This window comes from Silene latifolia, chromosome Y (assembly GCF_048544455.1).
Source record: "Silene latifolia isolate original U9 population chromosome Y, ASM4854445v1, whole genome shotgun sequence".
NCBI classification, from domain to species: Eukaryota; Viridiplantae; Streptophyta; class Magnoliopsida; order Caryophyllales; family Caryophyllaceae; genus Silene; species Silene latifolia.
In genome coordinates this window covers 169,507,534-169,526,212 of record NC_133538.1, presented here as the reverse complement: position 1 = coordinate 169,526,212, position 18,679 = coordinate 169,507,534, and the positions used below count along the sequence as shown (strand labels likewise).

Here is an 18,679-nt window from a genome sequence, read left to right as displayed (position 1 = left end):
GTTCAAGTATTCTTAGATCTAGTTGGGTAATTTGAAGATTATTTGGGGATTATTGGAGAATTTACAACTCTTCATCATCAATCAAGTTTTCTTCTATTAGTCTTTGCTTTCTATTTGATCATCCTAAGTTGGTACAATCTCTCTACTCTTTACTTAATCCTTGTTTATTGTTTGACTCCTTCATCATGTTTAGACTTGTTAAGATGATTGACACCATTGTTAGCATGATCACCATGATAATGAGTGAGTAGTTCCCTAACTAGGGTTAATGGGGGAATAGGAGAGTTAATCATGGGGTAGATTTTTACTTAATAAGTACATATGAATGCTTGGTTGTTGTAGTTTCAACTTATGCACATGTTATGCTTGATGAAATGCTTGATTGACAACCTAGCATGATTCTCTTATCCTTTCAACAAGACTTGTAAGACATAAACCAACTCAAGGCTTGTTAGACCATGCATATAGTTAAATAGGGAGAATTACGTCGTTGTAGGTGTTGTAAAGTCTTGACCAACTCGGCTGCGAGACCAAAAACTCTCTAGGAATTGTAAGATATAAACTAACTCGATTCCATTACAACAATAAATTGCTTGCATCTATGAAACTTATTTATGTGATCTCATCATGATTCCCCTATAAACCCATGACACCCTAGTGTTTTAATCAATTGTTTACAAACCTTATTTCCTTACTTTTCTTTATTTTCATTTATTTGCTTTGCATTTTTTAAGTAGTTTAGATTGCAAATCTCAACCTCAACCCAAATTGTGACACCAAAGACATAGCTATTCACAACCGATAAGTCAATACAATACCCGTCCCTTGGAATCCGACCTTTACTTACCGCTCTACTAAGAGTAGTTTGTTGAGAATAAAAATAGTGTTTGATTGAGAGCTTAGACGACAAAGTTTCGACCCAATCAGTCACGGTGGTTGGTCGGGCAAAGGCCAGCTCGGCCAATCACACATTCTTTTTTATACAGGAATTTTATCAAGTACCGTGTGCTGAGAATTTTTTTTTTAAAACAGAAACTTATGTCTTTTCTTGATTATTAATAGAACCCAAATATGGCACCAAATAAAGCTACACCCACAACTATGTCGCAGGAGGAAATCGATAGGTTGATCAAAACGATTTGAGGCATTGACAGTTGCTCTGAAGTCAAAAACTTTCGCGATGGATCCTGCTAAGATAAGTGCTGCCATTGCTCGTCATAATCCAATGAAGTACGATGGGCTAGGTGAAACGTCCTTACTGGGAGATTGGTGCAGGGAGTTTGGCAACCTCTTTGAACTGTTGAATTGCCCTAAGGAGATGCAAGTGGATCAGGCTGCTCACTACTTGAAAGGGAACGCCATACTGTGGTTGAGTCTTAATAAGGGAATCATCAAAGAAGCTTGGAAGGAGAGTGAGGAACCTTATATCACCTGGAAAGGCTTTAAGGATACGATAAGAGATATGTTTGTGCCTGAGCATGTCCGGAGTAGGATGAGGTCAGAGTTTTATATATTTAAGATGACGGATGAGATGACGATAGAAGACTACCATAACAGATTCATGGAACTAGCTGAGTATGTGTTGGACTTGAACTATGGTGAAGAAGTGTTGGCATTGATATTTGAGAAGGGGTTGACCATGCGCATCAAGAAGAGGCTCTCATTTGGGGCGCCAAGCACTATGGTGGAAGTATATCAAAGAGCGGGACATGCTGAAAGAATTGCTGATATGGTAAAGGAGGAAAAAAAAAAGACAAGGGAGAAAAGAGGAAGGTTCAGACTACAAGTGAGAGAGTTGGAGGAAGTAAGAAGCAGAATTACATCCAGTTCAGATCATTTTCTGCAGGAGGAGTTGTGAGTGGCGGAGGGTACGGCCGAGGTGATGGGGCGAGTGGGGCGAGGGAATAGAGCAAGCCACAGTGCTACGGATGTGGTAGATTCAGTCATAACATCGCCGAATGTAGGACTACTGCGAGAATTAATAGTGGAAATGGCGGATTTGGTGGAGGAAATCATAGTCGGTACTGGACACCAGCACCTAGCCATGGAAGTAATCCTTTTAATGGATCTTGGAATAATCAAAGAAGCTACAACAATAACAGGAACTATCGGAATGGCTTTAACAATAATCAAGGCAATGGAAACGGGTCGTACCAGAGACAAAACAATAGGGGAAATCAAAGTAGTGCCATGAACCCAAGGGCGGCGTCGGCTTCAACCGTGTAGGTTGTATTCGACTCTAGTGGTAAACTACTCTTGATGGATAAGGAGGCCGCTGAGGGAGATTCACATGTGGTTTCGGGTACTTTTCTAACCGATTCTAAACCATCATACGTTTTATTTGATTCGGGAGCAACCCACTCATTTATATCAAGTGTCCATGTTAAATTATTGGAATTAGCTAACCCAGTATTAATAAAAGACGAAGTAGAAATACCTTCTGGGGAGTCATTACCTTGCACCAGAGTATATAAAAACGTAAATATTATAATCGGGGAGGTTTTATTTTCAATAGACTTAGTGGAATTTCCTTTGGGGGGTTTTGAAATCATTTTGGGAATGGATTGGTTGAGTAAGAATAGAGCCTTTATTGATTGTCACCAAAAGAAAGTGTCCTTGAAGGGACCAAAGGAAGTAAGCATGTCCTATAAGGGATTTGTAGTAAAACCGAAGGTGAGACTTATATCAACAATTACCCTGAAATCGTGTTTAAGGAAGGGAGGAGAATTAATTTTATGTCATGTAATGGACTTGCATGATGAGGTGAAGGGCACAAGGGAGATCTCGGTATTGAGTGAGTTTCAGGATATGTTTCCAGATGAGATTCCGGGTCTACCACCAAAAAAAGATGCAGATTTTAACATTGAATTGAAACCTAGGACGGGACCTATTTCTAAGGCACCTTACAGGATGGGGCCTAAGGAGTTGGAGGAGTTGAAGAAGCAGTTGGAAGAGTTGTTAGATAAGGGCTATGTGAGGCCAAGTGTATCATCCTGGGGCGCACGAGTTATATTTGTTAAGAAGAAGGATGGGAGTATGAGACTGTGTATAGATTACAGGGAGGTGAATAATGTGACAATTTAAAAATCATACCCTTTGCCTCGAATTGATGATTTATTTGGTCAAGTGAGCGGAACAAGGAGTTTTCTCTAAAATTGACTTGAGATCTGGGTACCATCAGCTAAGGGTTAAGGAGGAGGATATTCCTAAGACTGCCTTTGGGAGAGGTATGGGCACTATGGGTTTGTGGTAATGCCTTTTGGGTTGACCAATGCACCTGCCGTATTTATGGATTTGATGAATAGAGTATTTAGTCCCTACCTTGACCAGTTTGTTGTCGTCTTTATTGATGATATCTTGGTGTATTCTAAGAACAAAGAGGAGCATGAGAAACATTCTGAGAATTGTGTTGCAGGCCTTGAGGGAGAATAAATTGTATGCTAAATTGAGTAAATGTGAGTTTTGGTTGGAGAAGGTAGCATTTTTAGGGCATGTGGTGTCGAAGGAGGGGGTGTTTGTTGACCTAGAAAAGATTGAAGCAGTATCTAGCTGGAAGAGGCCGAAGAATGTAGCTGACATAAGGAGTTTTCTGGGATTGGCTGGTTACTACAGGAGATTTGTAAAAGATTTCTCTAAGGTAGCTAAGCCTTTGACAGTTTTGATAAGAAAGGAGAATAGGTTTAGGTGGGAAGAGAGTTGTGAGATAGCTTTTCTAAACTTAAAGGAGCGCTTGACCACAACTCCTATCCTAGCTTTACCTGAAGGGAGTGAGAATTTTGAAGTATATACTGATGCTTCGAACAATGGACTAGGATGTGTCCTCATGCAAAGGGGTAAGGTGATAGCTTATGCTTCGAGGCAGTTCAATCCGTATGAAAAGAATTATCCGACGTATGACCTGGAGCTGGGGGCAGTTGTTTTTGCTTTAAAGTTGTGGAGGCATTATTTATATAGGGCTACTTTTAAGGTATTTTCTGATCATAAGAGCCTTAAGTATATATATACTCAGAAGGAACTTAATATGAGGCAGAGGAGATGGATAGAGTTGATTGGAGATTATGATATGGATATATTCTATCATAAGGGGAAGACTAATGTGGTGGAAGATGCTTTAAGTAGGAAGTCCATTCACGCTCTATGCTCAACTATGTCGTGCGTGAAGCTGCAGGGTGAGATAGAGAAAATTAGAATTTGTGTGATAAGAAAAGGGGATTCAGTTGGGGATTTTACCATTGAGCCAGAATTGTATGCTGAAATTAAAGAAAAGCAAAAAAGGGACCCAAAGGTCGAAAGGTAGCGCACGACCGTGACTGACGGTGTGGCGTCGCGTTTTGCAGTAAGGGAAGATGACAGCTTGAGGTTTGACGGGAAGTGGTGTGTACCTGATGACGAGGAGTTAAAAAGAATGATTTTGATTGAAGCATATTGTAGAAATCTCAAAGTTGTCTACTAGCCTTCCGGGTACCCGAGGATGAGGCTAAAATTTAGTGACTAAAGGAAAATCGACAATGTTAAAATTATCAACTCTTTACACTTATTTCCCGAAAAATTACTTAAAAGAACCAACACCCATGTTAATGAGCTTACCAAATCCCCTTCTTTCCAATCTTAACATCTTATTTTGTTACTAAGTCCACTATATTCTTAACAACAGAGTTATGTTCAATTAGTAGCCCAAACCAACAATAAAAACAACTTAAATAGTCCACTAATCCTAAGCAAATTGGAAAGTAAAGAAGCAAATGGAAGTGGTGGTCATTATTAAAGGTGGCAATCGGGTCAGTCGGGTCGGGTTTGGGTAGGGTCACGTCGGGTCATATCGGGTTCGGGTCATATCGGGTCAGTATGCCCTTTCGGGTCGAGCCGGGTCGGGTTCGGGTCGTTATCGGGTCGGGTCATTTTGGGTCGAATGATGCATCGGGCCGGGTCGGGTTTGGGTCGGGTCATTATCGGGTCCGGTAACTTAATCGCATTACTATAATTTTTTACCATTAAATTTATTTTTTAACCTATTATTTGGTTTAATTAATTCATTACTAAGTAAAACATATCAATCTAAACACAAAATCACTTTCATTTTGATCAAAATTAAGCTTAATAATTATCGGGTCATCAACTTAATCGGGTCAGTATCGGGTCGGGTCAATATCGGGTCGGGTCTGGGTCGGGTTCGGGTCACTCATAATCGGGTCGTGTCGGGTTACGGGTCGTCATCGGGTCGGGTCGGGTCGGTTTTGCTCGGGTCACTCGGGTCGGGTCAGACTTGCCAGCTCTAGTCATTATTACTCTAATCGAGGCTTTGGAGGTGAGAGGATAATTATTTTGGATAATCACAGCTAAATTTGTGCAGTGGAAAGATTTTGCAACTCTTTTGCATGTGTTAGCCGGTCGGCATATTGGGGATAACGTACTTCTTGCCCATGAAGCAATTCAGAATATTAATAAGCACTCTTCTGGGGCCTGCGGGAGATTTGCTTTTAAAGCGGATATGAGTAAGGCTTATGATCGTATTCAATGGGATTTTTTACATCGTACTCTTATTTGTTTCGGGTTTCCTAATGGTTTAATTAAGCTTATTATGAGTGTCGTCACAACGGTTTCGTATGAGGTTTTGGTTAATGGTGCCCCTTTGAAGCCATTTCAGCCTAGTTGCGGCTTACGTCAGGGGGATCCACTTTCGCCGTATCTATTTATCTTATGTATGGAAATATTGTCTCATAATGTTCTTGCATCTGAAGCCAATAGGTCTATTTATGGTATTAAGTTATCAAGAAATGCGCCCTCTCTTTCACATTTATTATTTGCGGATGATTCTATTTTCTTTCTTCAAGATAAAGAGGAGGCTTACAGTAAGCTTAAACAGATCTTGGCTTATTTCTGTTCTGCCTCGGGTCAGATTATGAATGAGTCTAAATCTGGTATTCTTTTCAGTCCAAGCACCACGATGCGCTCCGTGCGGGAAGGTCTGAGGGTTTTACATATTTCAGAAAATAAGCGTATTGGTCGATATTTGGGTATCAGTACTGAGTTTGGTTCGTCTAAAAAGGAGATTTTCAATGCGCTAATTGAAAAGGTGCGACGTCGTATTTCGTCTTGGAATGCTATCTTTCTATCACCTGCGGGAAGGTTGACTTTGATCTCTTCTGTTTTGTCTACTTTATCGAATTATGTCCCATCGGTGTTTAAAATACCGGTAAGTGTGGCTAATAAGATTAACTCCTTATTGTCATATTTTTGGTGGGCTGGAACGAGGTTAAGGTCTACGATCCATTGGTGTAGTAAGAACTTTATTAGTCTTCCTAAGTCGGAAGGTGGCCTTGGAATTCGAAATATTCAGTGTATGAATCAGGCGCTGTTAGATAAGTTAGCTTGGAAAGTCCTGTCTATGAAAGACTCTTTGGTAAGTCGAGTTTTTTACGACAAGCTTATTTGCAATGACGATCTCGTGATGCCTGGGTCTTTAAAGTCTTGCTCGTATCAATCTTGGGGTTGCAAGAGTTTATCTTTTGGAATGGAGTTGCTTTTGGCACACGTGGGTTGGAAACCTGGTGTCAATTCAAAGCTGCGTATATGGAATTGTGGATGGGTTAGTGGTGAGGTACCGCCTCAAACGATGAGATTGGGATTTCCGCCGCCTGACTCTATGTTGTGTTTTACGGTTAAGGATCTCCTCACTCCTTCATTGTGCTGGAATCATGAGCTTATCTTTGATTTGTTTGAACCCGAGTGGGCTCGTCGGATTTGTGCCATGCCTATTTGTAATATTGCTGTTGATGATTATGTCTACTGGAAGCTTACTTCTTCGGGGATCTATTCGGTCAAGAGCGGTTATGCGGTCTGTCTTGCTTCTTATCTACGTATTCATAGTTCGACTAAAGATGAGAGTAGAATTGATGCCTCTACTAAGGTTTTTTTGTAAAAAACGGTTATGGCGCTTACCAGGGCCGCGGGTTTGGAAGATTCTTGTTTGGCGAATTTTGACGGATTCACTTTCGGTGGGAGCTGAATTTGCTAAACGAAATCTCATCAATGGGTCGGTGTGTCCTTGGTGTGGTGAGGATGGTATGGTGGAGACTTTAGAGCATCTTTTTAGGGATTGTATTTTGGTTAAGCGTCTCTGGGCATGTTCCTCGATTGGTATTTCTACTAAATTTTCTACGTCGGTTCGGCTACGTGATTGGATTAAAAATTGGATAAATTATTTCTACACAAAGGAGGATTCTTCTAATACCGTCATTCGGTTCCTTTCTGTTCTGTGGAGTCTATGGCGCAACAGGAATGAAATTGTGTTTTCAGGAAAGTCCTTTTCGTCTGAGTACTTTTTTGCATCTCTTTCGAACACGACTAATGTGGCTTTGGAAGCGGAGTCACGGATTGCTTCTAATGTCTCGGCTTTGGGGGTTGTCTGCTACGATCCGTTGGATACTTTGCGGAATGAGATTAGTAATCATTTTCCGTTCTTTTTGGTGGGAGATAAGGGGACTTGTTCTCCTTATCGAGTTAAAGTTGATGCGAGTTGGGTAAGCTCTTTACATGCTTCTGCAGGTTGGATTGTCTATTCTCCTAATGGGGATTGTTATGGGACTTTTGCCATAAGTTTTGATGCTGAATCTGCATTACAAGCTGAAGCGATCGGCATTAGGGAAGTTTTGAGATGGGCTGTTAGAAGTAATTTGCTTCACTTGGACTTATCCTCTGATTGTCTTCAACTTCTTCTTCAGCTTGCTAGAGTGGAGTCGCTGCATCACTTGGTCAAGGGGATTCTGCTTGATATTGAGTCGGACCTCTTGTTGTTTCATTGTATTTGCTTTAGTTTTGTACCACGACGTCTTAATAAGGTTGCCCATAACCTAGCTCGGGCTAAATTGGGATTGTAGTATATTATTTTTACAGCTGCCACAAAAAAAAAAAAAAAAAAAAAAGGAATCTAGAGCCCCAATATTAACGAGTTTCAGATTAGAATATTGAACATGGGAATTCTTATCTTTGTTGTTTTCCATATATCTCTCGAGACTCCAACCCAAAGTCATTATAAATACTCCCAAGACCGTAACTATTTGGGGCGGAGTTTCAAGGACAAAAATAATACACCGGGACATACACACATATTATGGAGAAAAAGGAACATGCATTGGATATACTACCTCCAATTTTTTTATTTTTCGAGTATATATGTATTTTTTTTGAGCTTATTACCTCAAACTTTATTTGTTTTTGAATGTATTTTTTTGAGCATAATAAAGTTTATAAGTTAGATTTTAATATTTTTTCCATCAAAACTCAAATTTAACTAAACTTATATGTAATATTTTTGAATTTTATTGTAATTTTTTAAAGCTTAATATTTAAGTGAATGCTCAAAAACTTTAAAACAAAACCCAAAATCATTATTATAATGCTCAAAAATTATAGAATTGGAGGTAGTACATCAGATGTATAATCCTCTTACTGCATATTATGAGAGCCCGAGATAAGCTGTTTCTAATACCGTCTCAAATATACTATATCCCAGTTTCAAATCACACCAAGGCCGGCCTAGAGAGTGTGGAACCCGTGCGGGCGCACATGGCCCTTAAAGTCTTGGGGCCCAATTCTGTTGCAAACGTTACGGTATATATAAATAACGATGCATGCTTTCTTAATACCACACAGATGGCATAGCGGTAGCTACACTAAACCAAGCAATATGCATGACTATCCGCGTTCGACTCCTATTGGGGAATTTCTGGCTCCTTTCTTAGTCAAAAAGGGTACACATACACGAGGGGATGAAAAACACATACACAACCAATGACATCGCGACACGTGGTAAACTAGGGTTAATATCTATTGGTTAGTGTAGGGTTAGGTTAGTAATTTTAGATGTGTAGTTAACTTGTTAAGTTATTCTAATTAAATTATCAGGTCAAAACTCAAAAATGTTGTTGAAGAGGCTCGAACCCGTGACCTCTTAATGCATATCCACTTGCTATTACCATTGTGACACATCCATCTCTTTGTTAAATTTTGTAAATCTTTTGTTATATGTATGTGTAAAATCTGAGTTAAAATAATAATTATCTATAATAAATATTAAATATATACTTTTAGTTTATATTCAATGTAATGTATTTGCTGAGTTAATTAAATGTACTACAAAAAAAATTGAACAAAATATTTTATTTACTTATAATAATTATTATTTGTACCTGTAGTTTACATTTAACTAGGTTTGCTGCCCGGCCTCGCCCGGGCTACCTATATTTACCATTTAAATTTTATTTTTTATAAATCATAATTGCGTTAGACTTTTTTAACACATACATTTACGATTCATAATATATTGTTCTATGCTATAACTTGAAATTACAATGAGATGCAAAATTTATCAACAAATTATGAGACACATTCACTTATTCTCCCGCTGTTGATATTATTACTTCCACGACATCTCCCTTGTTAATACTATTATGTTCACTACTACTTTGCTTACTGTTGTATCTTTGACTATTCCCGCTATTTTTATAGTTAAATTCACTATTATCATTAATTTTATCAAACTTATATATGGAGTATTAAATAAATAAAATATTTTCTTAAATCAAGTTGTTAGGTATTTTTTCATACTTTGTCCGTTGTTACTTGTTCCTACTGTTACTTATATAACATTTGTTTCACTACTCCCGCCATCATTTTTTTCACTACTCCCACATTTAATACTATTAAATTATTAATTTCACTATTATCATTCTTGCTACTATGACTTTCACTATTCTCGCATTTATTATTGTTACTCTTACCACTCAAGTGTATGATTACTTTCATATTTATTACATCAACTGTTGCTACAATTATTTTCACTATTTATTGAGTTATTTGCTAGTTACACAAATTTTATAAGGCTTATATATTTAAATAAATTTATCAAATATTTGTTATATTTTTTTCTTGCTTAATTTTATCATATTAAATTTTATATTAGTTTATCATCTAAATGTATTAGAGTTATATAATTAAATAAGTACAAAAAATATTATACTAAAATAATATTAGTCTAATACTCCGTATGAAATGTTAGACTAAAATAAGTTTTATATGGACCTATATTATAGATTTAATTCGACCTGTCAAATTTCAACTCGACCCGATCCGACCCGTTTTTCCAGGATCAAGACCCGAAACTTTCGACCTAACGACCCGTTAGACTCGAACTCGAAATGACCCGTTATTTTAGGGTCAGACCCTACCCGAACAGATCGACCTGTTGGCTCGGAGATAAATCAAGAATTTTATTAAAATATTAATATTTATATATTATATTTAAAAAAATAGTTAAAAAATTACTTTTTTTATTACTTAAAATAAAAAAAAACACAACTAAAAAGTCAATTTTATACTTTTATAATATTTAGTAACAAAATAATTATTAAAAAAAACTTTATTTTAATAATTATGTCAATATAATTAATGTGAACATTGACTATGATTTAAATATTAATTTAAAATATTTTACATTTTTAAAAACATATTTTTTTGATAAAAAAAGTCGTTAAAAAAAGGCGTTATGTATATTGGAGATACATAAAATGTAACTATTGGTACAAATAATAATTTTTTTCAAGTACATTTAACCAACTTAGGAAATACATTACATTAATAATAAACTAAAAGTATATATTTAATAGTTATTATAGATAATTATTATTTTAACTCAGATTTTACACATACATATAACAAAAGATCTACAAATTTATTAAAGAGATGGATGTGTCACAATGGTAATAACAGGTGGATATGCATCAAGAGGTCATGGGTTCGAGACTCTTGAACAACATTTTTCAGTTTTGACACTTCCTTAATCTAATTAACTAGAATAAGTAACAAGTTAACTACACATGTAAATTTACTAACCTAACCCTAAACTAACCACCTAAGGTCAAGTCATAATTGCCACGTGTCACACTCTAATTAGCCGTGTATGAAAATTTCTATACACCTCGTGTATGTGTATCAACTTCCTAACCTAATACTTGTACTTAGTATAAATACTCCCTTGTATTAGCAAGTGATGATCAGGTTATCTTAGATTAAATCAAGCTATTTAGTTGATTAATACAATTCAATTACACAATTCAATCTTAATTACATCTTAATCTTTCCTTAATTATTGTTCAAGTATTCTTAGATCTATTTGGGTAATTTGAAGATTATTTGGGGATTATTGAAGAATTTACAACTCTTCATCATCAATCAAGTTTTCTTCTATTAGTCTTTTCTTTCTATTTGATCATCCTAAGTTGGTACAATCTCTCTACTCTTTACTTAATCCTTGTTTATTGTTTTACTCCTTCATCATGTTTAGACTTGTTAAGATGATTGACACCATTGTTAGCATGATCACCATGATAATGAGTGAGTAGTTCCCTAACTAGGGTTAATGGGGGAATAGGAGAGTTAATCATGGGGTAGATTTTTACTTAATAAGTTCATATGAATGCTTGGTTGTTGTAGTTTCAACTTATGCACATGTTATGTTTGGTGAAATGCTTGATTGACAACCTAGCATGATTCTCTTATCCTTTCAACAAGACTGGTAAGACATAAACCAACTCAAGGCTTGTTAGACCATGCATATAGTTAAATAGGGAGAATTATGTCGTTGTAGGTGTTGTAAAGTCTTTACCAACTCGGCTCCGAGACCCAAAACTCTCAAGGGATTGTAAGATATAAGCTAACTCGATTCCATTACAACAATAAATTGCTTGCATCTATGAAACTTATTTATGTGATCTCATCATGATTCCCCTATGAACCCATGACACCCTAGTGTTTTAATCAATTGTTTACAAACCTTATTTGCTTACTTTGCTTTATTTTCATTTATTTGCTTTGCATTTGTTAAGTAGTTTAGATTGCAAATCTCAACCTCAACCCAAATTGTGACACCAAAGACATAGCTATTCACAACCGATAAGTCAATACAATACCCGTCCCTTGTGACACCAAAGACATAACAGGTGGATATGCATCAAGAGGTCATGGGTTCGAGACTCTTGAACAACATTTTTCAGTTTTGACACTTCCTTAATCTAATTAACTAGAATAAGTAACAAGTTAACTACACATGTAAATTTACTAACCTAATCCTAAACTAACCACCTAAGGTCAAGTCATAATTGCCACGTGTCACACTCTAATTAGCCGTGTATGAAAATTTCCATACACCTCATGTATGTGTATCAACTTCCTTTCTTAGTTGAACCCAGTGTAATTTGTTCTTTTTATACAACATAATTTGTGGCTTCAAGTGCGGCCCATTTATTTTTTTCTCCTCCTAATCTAATTTCACCTCACCTAGTTAGTGTTTATTTTTTCTTTTCCTAATATGTTTAAAATTCAAGTTTTCATTCCAATTTTATAATTTTAATACATGAATTTTTCATTATAAAAACTTTTTTAACTAAAATTATACCGTTATTGTATCTTTATTTGGCTTCGACAATCGCGTTCGTTCTTTAGAATTTCGTCAACGACTCAAACTAAGGGCCCCATTGTAGAAGCTCGCACAGGGCCCCTGAAATATCAGGGACGGCCCTGAATCACACATTCACATAAAATCGTCCCAGTTTCCATATAAGCGCCTAAGAGTCGTTAATTTACGATTAAGTCGAGATTCATTAATAGTCAATATCCAAATAGACTTGAGGGTACCAAAATCAAATAAGTTTCCTTCACTCATTCTTTTTATTTAATTCTTTTATTTTTCTATTTTATTTTATTTCTTGTATAATTGTACGCATATTAACTTCAATTGGTCTCCCTTGTGACGGGTTATCATTTGTGGCGGATATTTTGTGAGATAAAATGGTAACAAAATGGGTTAGTGGAGAAAGAGGACCACATGAATAGTGTTGCAGAGAGAGAAAAAGTGGGTACATTGTGAGGTAAAATGGTATCCGTCACAAGCTTGTGACGGATATGTCATGTCTTCAATGAAAATTTGTGTATTAACTTAGTTAAACATTATTTGTTTATAATTTATGTCGTCTTGTATAAAATTGTATAATTAACCTTTTTTATTGTTAATTTCATCAAATATACAATATTATAAATAAATAAATAATAGAGGCCGTCAGCTTGATGGGCAGTCTGGGTGCCTAACACTTTCCCCGACCATACCTTTACCCCCGAATCCGGAATCTTAGGTTCAGACCTGAGTGACGGATCAGTCCCCATTCCAGAGATCAAAAGGGCTTTTCCGTTAAAATTATTTTTTGTATATTTTTTTATAAACCTACTGGCGACTCCTATTATTCGTTTATTTCAAGAAAGAATATTTTTTCAGGAATCTCACAATGACAACCCCACCGGGGAGTTATTAAAAGAGTAAGACTTGAAATTTATTTGTCATATTTTATTTTGACGAAATATTGTTTGTACGGCTATGTTAGTACCTATTTGTTCAAATTTTAGTCCACTCGTTGATATCGCATGTACTCACTTTTGGTGCTTAATTCTTGATTGTTATGACATTAAAATAAAATAAAATTAATACAAGAAAGTATAGAATTTACAACGATGCAGAATAGTTAAAGATGAGAATTGTTTTATCTTTAACACTTTGTATTCATGCAATTACACCATTGGCACGAATTAACGAGATAATTGCATGAATACAAAGTGTTAAAGGTAAAATAATTCTCATCTTTAACTATTCTGCATCGTTGTAAATTCTATACTTTCTTGTATTAATTTTATTTTATTTTATTTTTATTTTTCATTGTAATATCTCTCTCAGATATATATTAAAAAAAAGGTGTAAACTATCTGTAAGCCAATATTACGCCATCTAAGCTACCCTATTCACCCTCGGTAAAGTATGTTGTATACTTAGAAGGTCCAATCGACCGTCTAGGCCTTACATGTATTTTCCACCTCATGATGTCGTGTTTTGGCAACTCACTTGGTCCATATAACTGGGTAAGCACAAAAGCGAAAGATACCCTCGTCTCATCGCACGCTCACACCATGGATGTAATGGTATTTTAATATTGTGGGTACCAAATTTCCAACCCGCATACCTAACCAAACTGCCCGTAGAACCTTTGCCTAGGACATGTTATCATGTGTGTCTTGCTAGCTTATTTTTTTTTTTTTGATTTGTTTTCTTTGGTCGTGTGATTTTCTCTTGTATGATCTCTCCCATAACCATCACAAATTCTTGTTTGTGACCGCACATATCCGTCACTCTTGAGTGACGGATACCATTTTACTTCATAAAGTACCCACTTTTTCTCTCTCTGCAACACTATTTATGTAGTCCCCTTTTTTCACTAACCCATTTTGTTACCATTTTAACTCACAAAATATGCGCCACAAATAGTAACCTGTCACAAGGGAGACCAATTGCATAACCATAACCATAATAAGTAATAAAAGTAAATGAGCTTCATAATAATAGAGTATAGCATGTGCATTCGGTCTCATGTATGTGTCTTTGTTTGTTAGTATTTTTGACAAATCTTGCATGTAGCCATAGATATATACCAATACTAGCTAGTTTTGTCTACTAACGACATGAACTTCACGTCAATATATTAGTCCTAACTTTGCATTAAGTCACTACACGTCCGTTGTTTTAGCAATAGGTCTTGGTATAGACGGGTGGGGGCGAACAGGCGGGTAATGACCTTTAATAAAATAGGTAGGGGGACAAGGTGGGGTACCCCCATGTGCTTTCCACTTTATGACAAATGAGTATTTTCTGAGGGGAAATGGTATCCGTCTATACGTATAGACGGATAGTATCCGTCTATAAATGAGAATTTGTGTTGTTTTAGATACCCCACAGTAGGCATGCATATCCCATACATTCGTAAAACAAATTATCCATTTGTAAAAATCCTTTCCCAGCCTTCTAAAAAATAGGGGTTTTATTTTTGTTTTTCTTTTCTTAAAAATTTGTTTGATTTCTTTTTTAAAAAAAACTGGCAATTTTTCAATTTTTATTTTTACTACTCATTCATGATCCATGTAGAAATCTTTATTGGTCATCTTACACTTTTCAAGTCTTTCCATAAATTTCTAAGTAGCTACCCCAGATTTCTCCTTATAGAGTCACGTCAATCGCTGTGAAAAGAAATTGGACAAAGAGCATTCTATACCCAGTTATGAGTCATCTTTGAGTCAAGCGTCTCGTGTAGACCTGGCAAAAGTATACCGAACCCGAAAAAACGATCGAAAATACCCGAATCGACATCTGACCGTCCATCCGAAAGGTATAACTAAACTTCACCCCGAAACCTGAATTGACTTGAATTGATTCGAAATCGAACCGAATTTGTAATATACGAAATAGAGCCAGGATTGAATGAACCTGAACTGTTTCAACCTGAATTTTTTAATCCGAACCGATATATACCTAAACCGATTTCAACCCATATATTAATGACTGAAACCCAACATTGAAACCCGAACTGACTCGAATGTACCTAGGTGTGACATCTAGGCTGTATTTTTTCACATGAGTGTCACCCCTTTAACGTCAATGAATTAATATTATATCGTAGTTATACGAAAAAACATTATATATTACTTTTTTTTAAAAAAAATTATGTATATTATATTCAATGTTTTGAATTAAGACCTAATACCTTGACATCCGATCCCATTATGACCTGACTCGAATCTCATTTGCTCTGATATTGACCCGACTCGAACCTTATTTGCGCCGATATTGACCCGACTCGAACCTGAACTGACCCGAAATATCTACAAGCGATTAAAAGTGAAAACTGAATTCATCTTGAGTTGAACCGAACTGAAATCGAAAAAAAAAGATAAACCGAAAGAACCCGATCCGAAAGAACCTGAACCGAAACTGATCTAATTGACCCATTTGCCGCCTATAATCTCGTGTCTTTAAGTTAATGTATAAAACTTACATCAGTCACTGATAAGATGGATATTGTACGGTATATGAGTGTCAAATTGGATGATTGTCGTTGGAATAAGTGAGTTTTTAGAGGCATTATTGTATAAACTTCCATTTTAGAATAAATTTGAGTGGAATTATGGATTAATGGATATTAGGACAATTATTTCTTAATATGGGCTCATCAATGGAATAAAACCAAGAAGAGGAACATGAAGATTGGGGCCAAAGTCTAAGTTGTTGATGAAATTGTCAAGTTGAGTAAAGAGGCCACTAATTGGAGCTAGATCACATGAGTTGGTCCCCTTATGAACCAACATCAATGACGAAAGGAATGAAGAAAGTACCGAGTAAACATATTTACGGAGCTGCTTTCTGTGACAGCTTTTGGCGCGGGTCGCGGGTCAGGCCGCGGATTGCCCGTGGTGCGGATGAAAAGGTCGAGTTTTTTATGTTTGCAGTTTTTGGTTTCCTATTTTCGGTTTTTGTTTTGTTTTAATTATTAATTAGGTAATTTTTCTATTAGGTTAAGTATGAAGTTCATATCATTATTCAAATAAGTTGTAATTTTGGGGGAAGAACTCAAGAACCCTAATATTATTCGTCTTAAGCAAAGTATGAGGAACTAATCTTCCCCTCTTGATTCAAGGTACTTTGAAGCTATAAGCTTATCAATTGTTAGACCGTCTTAATCCTTTATTTTATACTTGAGTATTATTTATTCTCTATTCCTAATTTATGGTTGTTGTATGTTTAATTGATTTGGCCAATTAATTATTTCATCCTTCAATCTATTGCAATTCTATATGTTTGAATCCGTAATTGTTCAATTCATTAGATAAAGTTGCAACATTTACTCCAATTATTTGTATGTGTTTCATCATAGTTGGGTAAAAGGGGGAATAAATATATAATTTGAACCGATAACCACGTGTGTTAAAGGTCGTTATTTCCATTGATTGTTCTATTCGTTCATGCTGCTAATGAATTAAATCTAGACGCTTGGATTAGATTGTTCATTAATTAGGTTGCTTAGTCCCGCGTTTCGAATTGAGTAATATTATCTAAGGAGCATTTAAAACTCTTATATGTTTTACAACGGGATACTCAAGTGATAAATTAAGATTAGCGGTCGATGATCAATTGTTAACTAGTAGTGGATAAACCTTGACTCGTGACCTTTTAGCCATCTGAATTCAACCCATTTATGTAACACCCCATACTCCAAGTGCCTTACCAGGACCACCCAGGTATAAGGATGTTACCATCTCGGTTGCCCGAGGCAATGATAATCAAATAAACAATAATGAAACAACGTTTAAATAGAAATACTTTAGTGAAAGGTTACAATCCAAAAACCAAACCAAAATACGTATATATGTTCTCAAACCAACTGTCTACTGATCTAACTGAATTGTTTATGAAAACTACTAAGCTACAGCGGAAGACTTCTATCGTCAGATCGTGGCACATCCCAGCTATCCCAGTACTCAACTCATACCTGCTCACCATCCCCGAATGGATCACCGCAGGTTTTAAAACAATAAACCGGGGTCAGTACTATTCACACAATCTATATAATCAACAGTACAGTAAACAACACAACTCATGAGTCACAAACAATCACCCACACCAATCCATCTCCGTCACCGACTGTCCATTGGACCAGCCTTGCCAGTGGGGGACCGCAGCCATACCCACCAAATCCCCGCTCATCATACCGAGCGATAACCCTATCCCATTAATGTGCACATCCCTTTCCGTGGCGGGTTCCACGAAGGGCGAAACTAGGGCGTGAAGCCACTCCCGCAAGTGACTCCACTCAACCGAGAACGCATCTCGAGAACCAGAGACAAACAATCACAATTACAATACAACATCAACAACCGTCTGAATCAATCAACAATCACCAACTACAGCACAATCACCACACATTATGTAAATACTACTGAGTAGGGAAACCCTACCTGGAAAGCACAACAATCAAACGATCTCACAGCTGATATCAAAACGCTTCCTCTACGAATCCTCCTCCTAATATACAAACATATAATCACTACCAATCATACAAACAACAAAACCTCCAAATCCCCAAATTAGGGTTTAACCAACTTTAAAGAAACATCATAAAAATGGTATATAGGTCTTACCCTCGACGCAAGGATCACAACGGTATAAAGAAAGGTGAAATCCGACCTTCCAAGCTCCGGGATTTGCCAATAATGCGATTAAAGCGAATGACGTACTTTGTTTTCTCTCTTGACAGTAATTTAGGTTTTAAAAAGTGTTTAAGAACAATGACGGAAATTATTATATACTTAATCGCATTATTAACAAAACCCGAGAAATCATCCCCCGTAAACCGACTACTCGATCGAGTAGCTTAGGTACTCGATCGAGTACCCCTTTACTCGATCGAGTATACATGTTACTCGATCGAGTACCCAACAGGTCAGAAACTATTTTAAACTGCAACTCGCCCTTACTCGACAGAGTAAGGCCTACTCGATAGAGTACCCAGAGACTCATAAATACGTAGTATTACAGTCTTCCCTCTTTAAAAAGAACTTCGTCCCCGAAGTTCAAACCACAACCAAACAAAGACACACGCTACGCACTCCCGACTCAACAACCAAAACAAAACTCAACATAAAACATGTTACTAACCCAACTCAACCCGACTCAACCCGACTCAACGACAACAACCATACCGACACAACATAAAAAGGGGTATAAAACTCTTAAAAACTCTTTGCGATCATCTCC

The 18,679-nt window shown here is 36.6% G+C and overlaps 1 protein-coding gene across 1 annotated transcript; it reads left to right on the top strand.

Moving 5' to 3' along the window:
- The first annotated feature begins 2,745 nt into the window (after positions 1 to 2,745).
- LOC141629395 (uncharacterized) lies at positions 2,746 to 7,877 on the top strand. Its single transcript, XM_074442407.1, has 4 exons — positions 2,746 to 3,063; positions 3,416 to 3,637; positions 5,351 to 6,907; positions 7,215 to 7,877. Exons 1-4 carry the CDS (start codon positions 2,746 to 2,748, stop codon positions 7,875 to 7,877), a joined length of 2,760 nt encoding a protein of 919 aa, XP_074298508.1.
- Positions 7,878 to 18,679: the final 10,802 nt, after the last annotated feature.

Coding starts and splice junctions, on each gene's coding strand:
- LOC141629395 (XM_074442407.1), top strand. CDS start 2,746: ATGGACTTGCATGATGAGGTGAAGGGCACAAGGGAGATCTCGGTATTG. Junction 3,064..3,415: donor TGTGTATAGATTACAGGGAG/GTGAATAATGTG, acceptor ATTGTGTTGCAG/GCCTTGAGGGAGAATAAATT. Junction 3,638..5,350: donor TTGTAAAAGATTTCTCTAAG/GTAGCTAAGCCT, acceptor AAATTTGTGCAG/TGGAAAGATTTTGCAACTCT.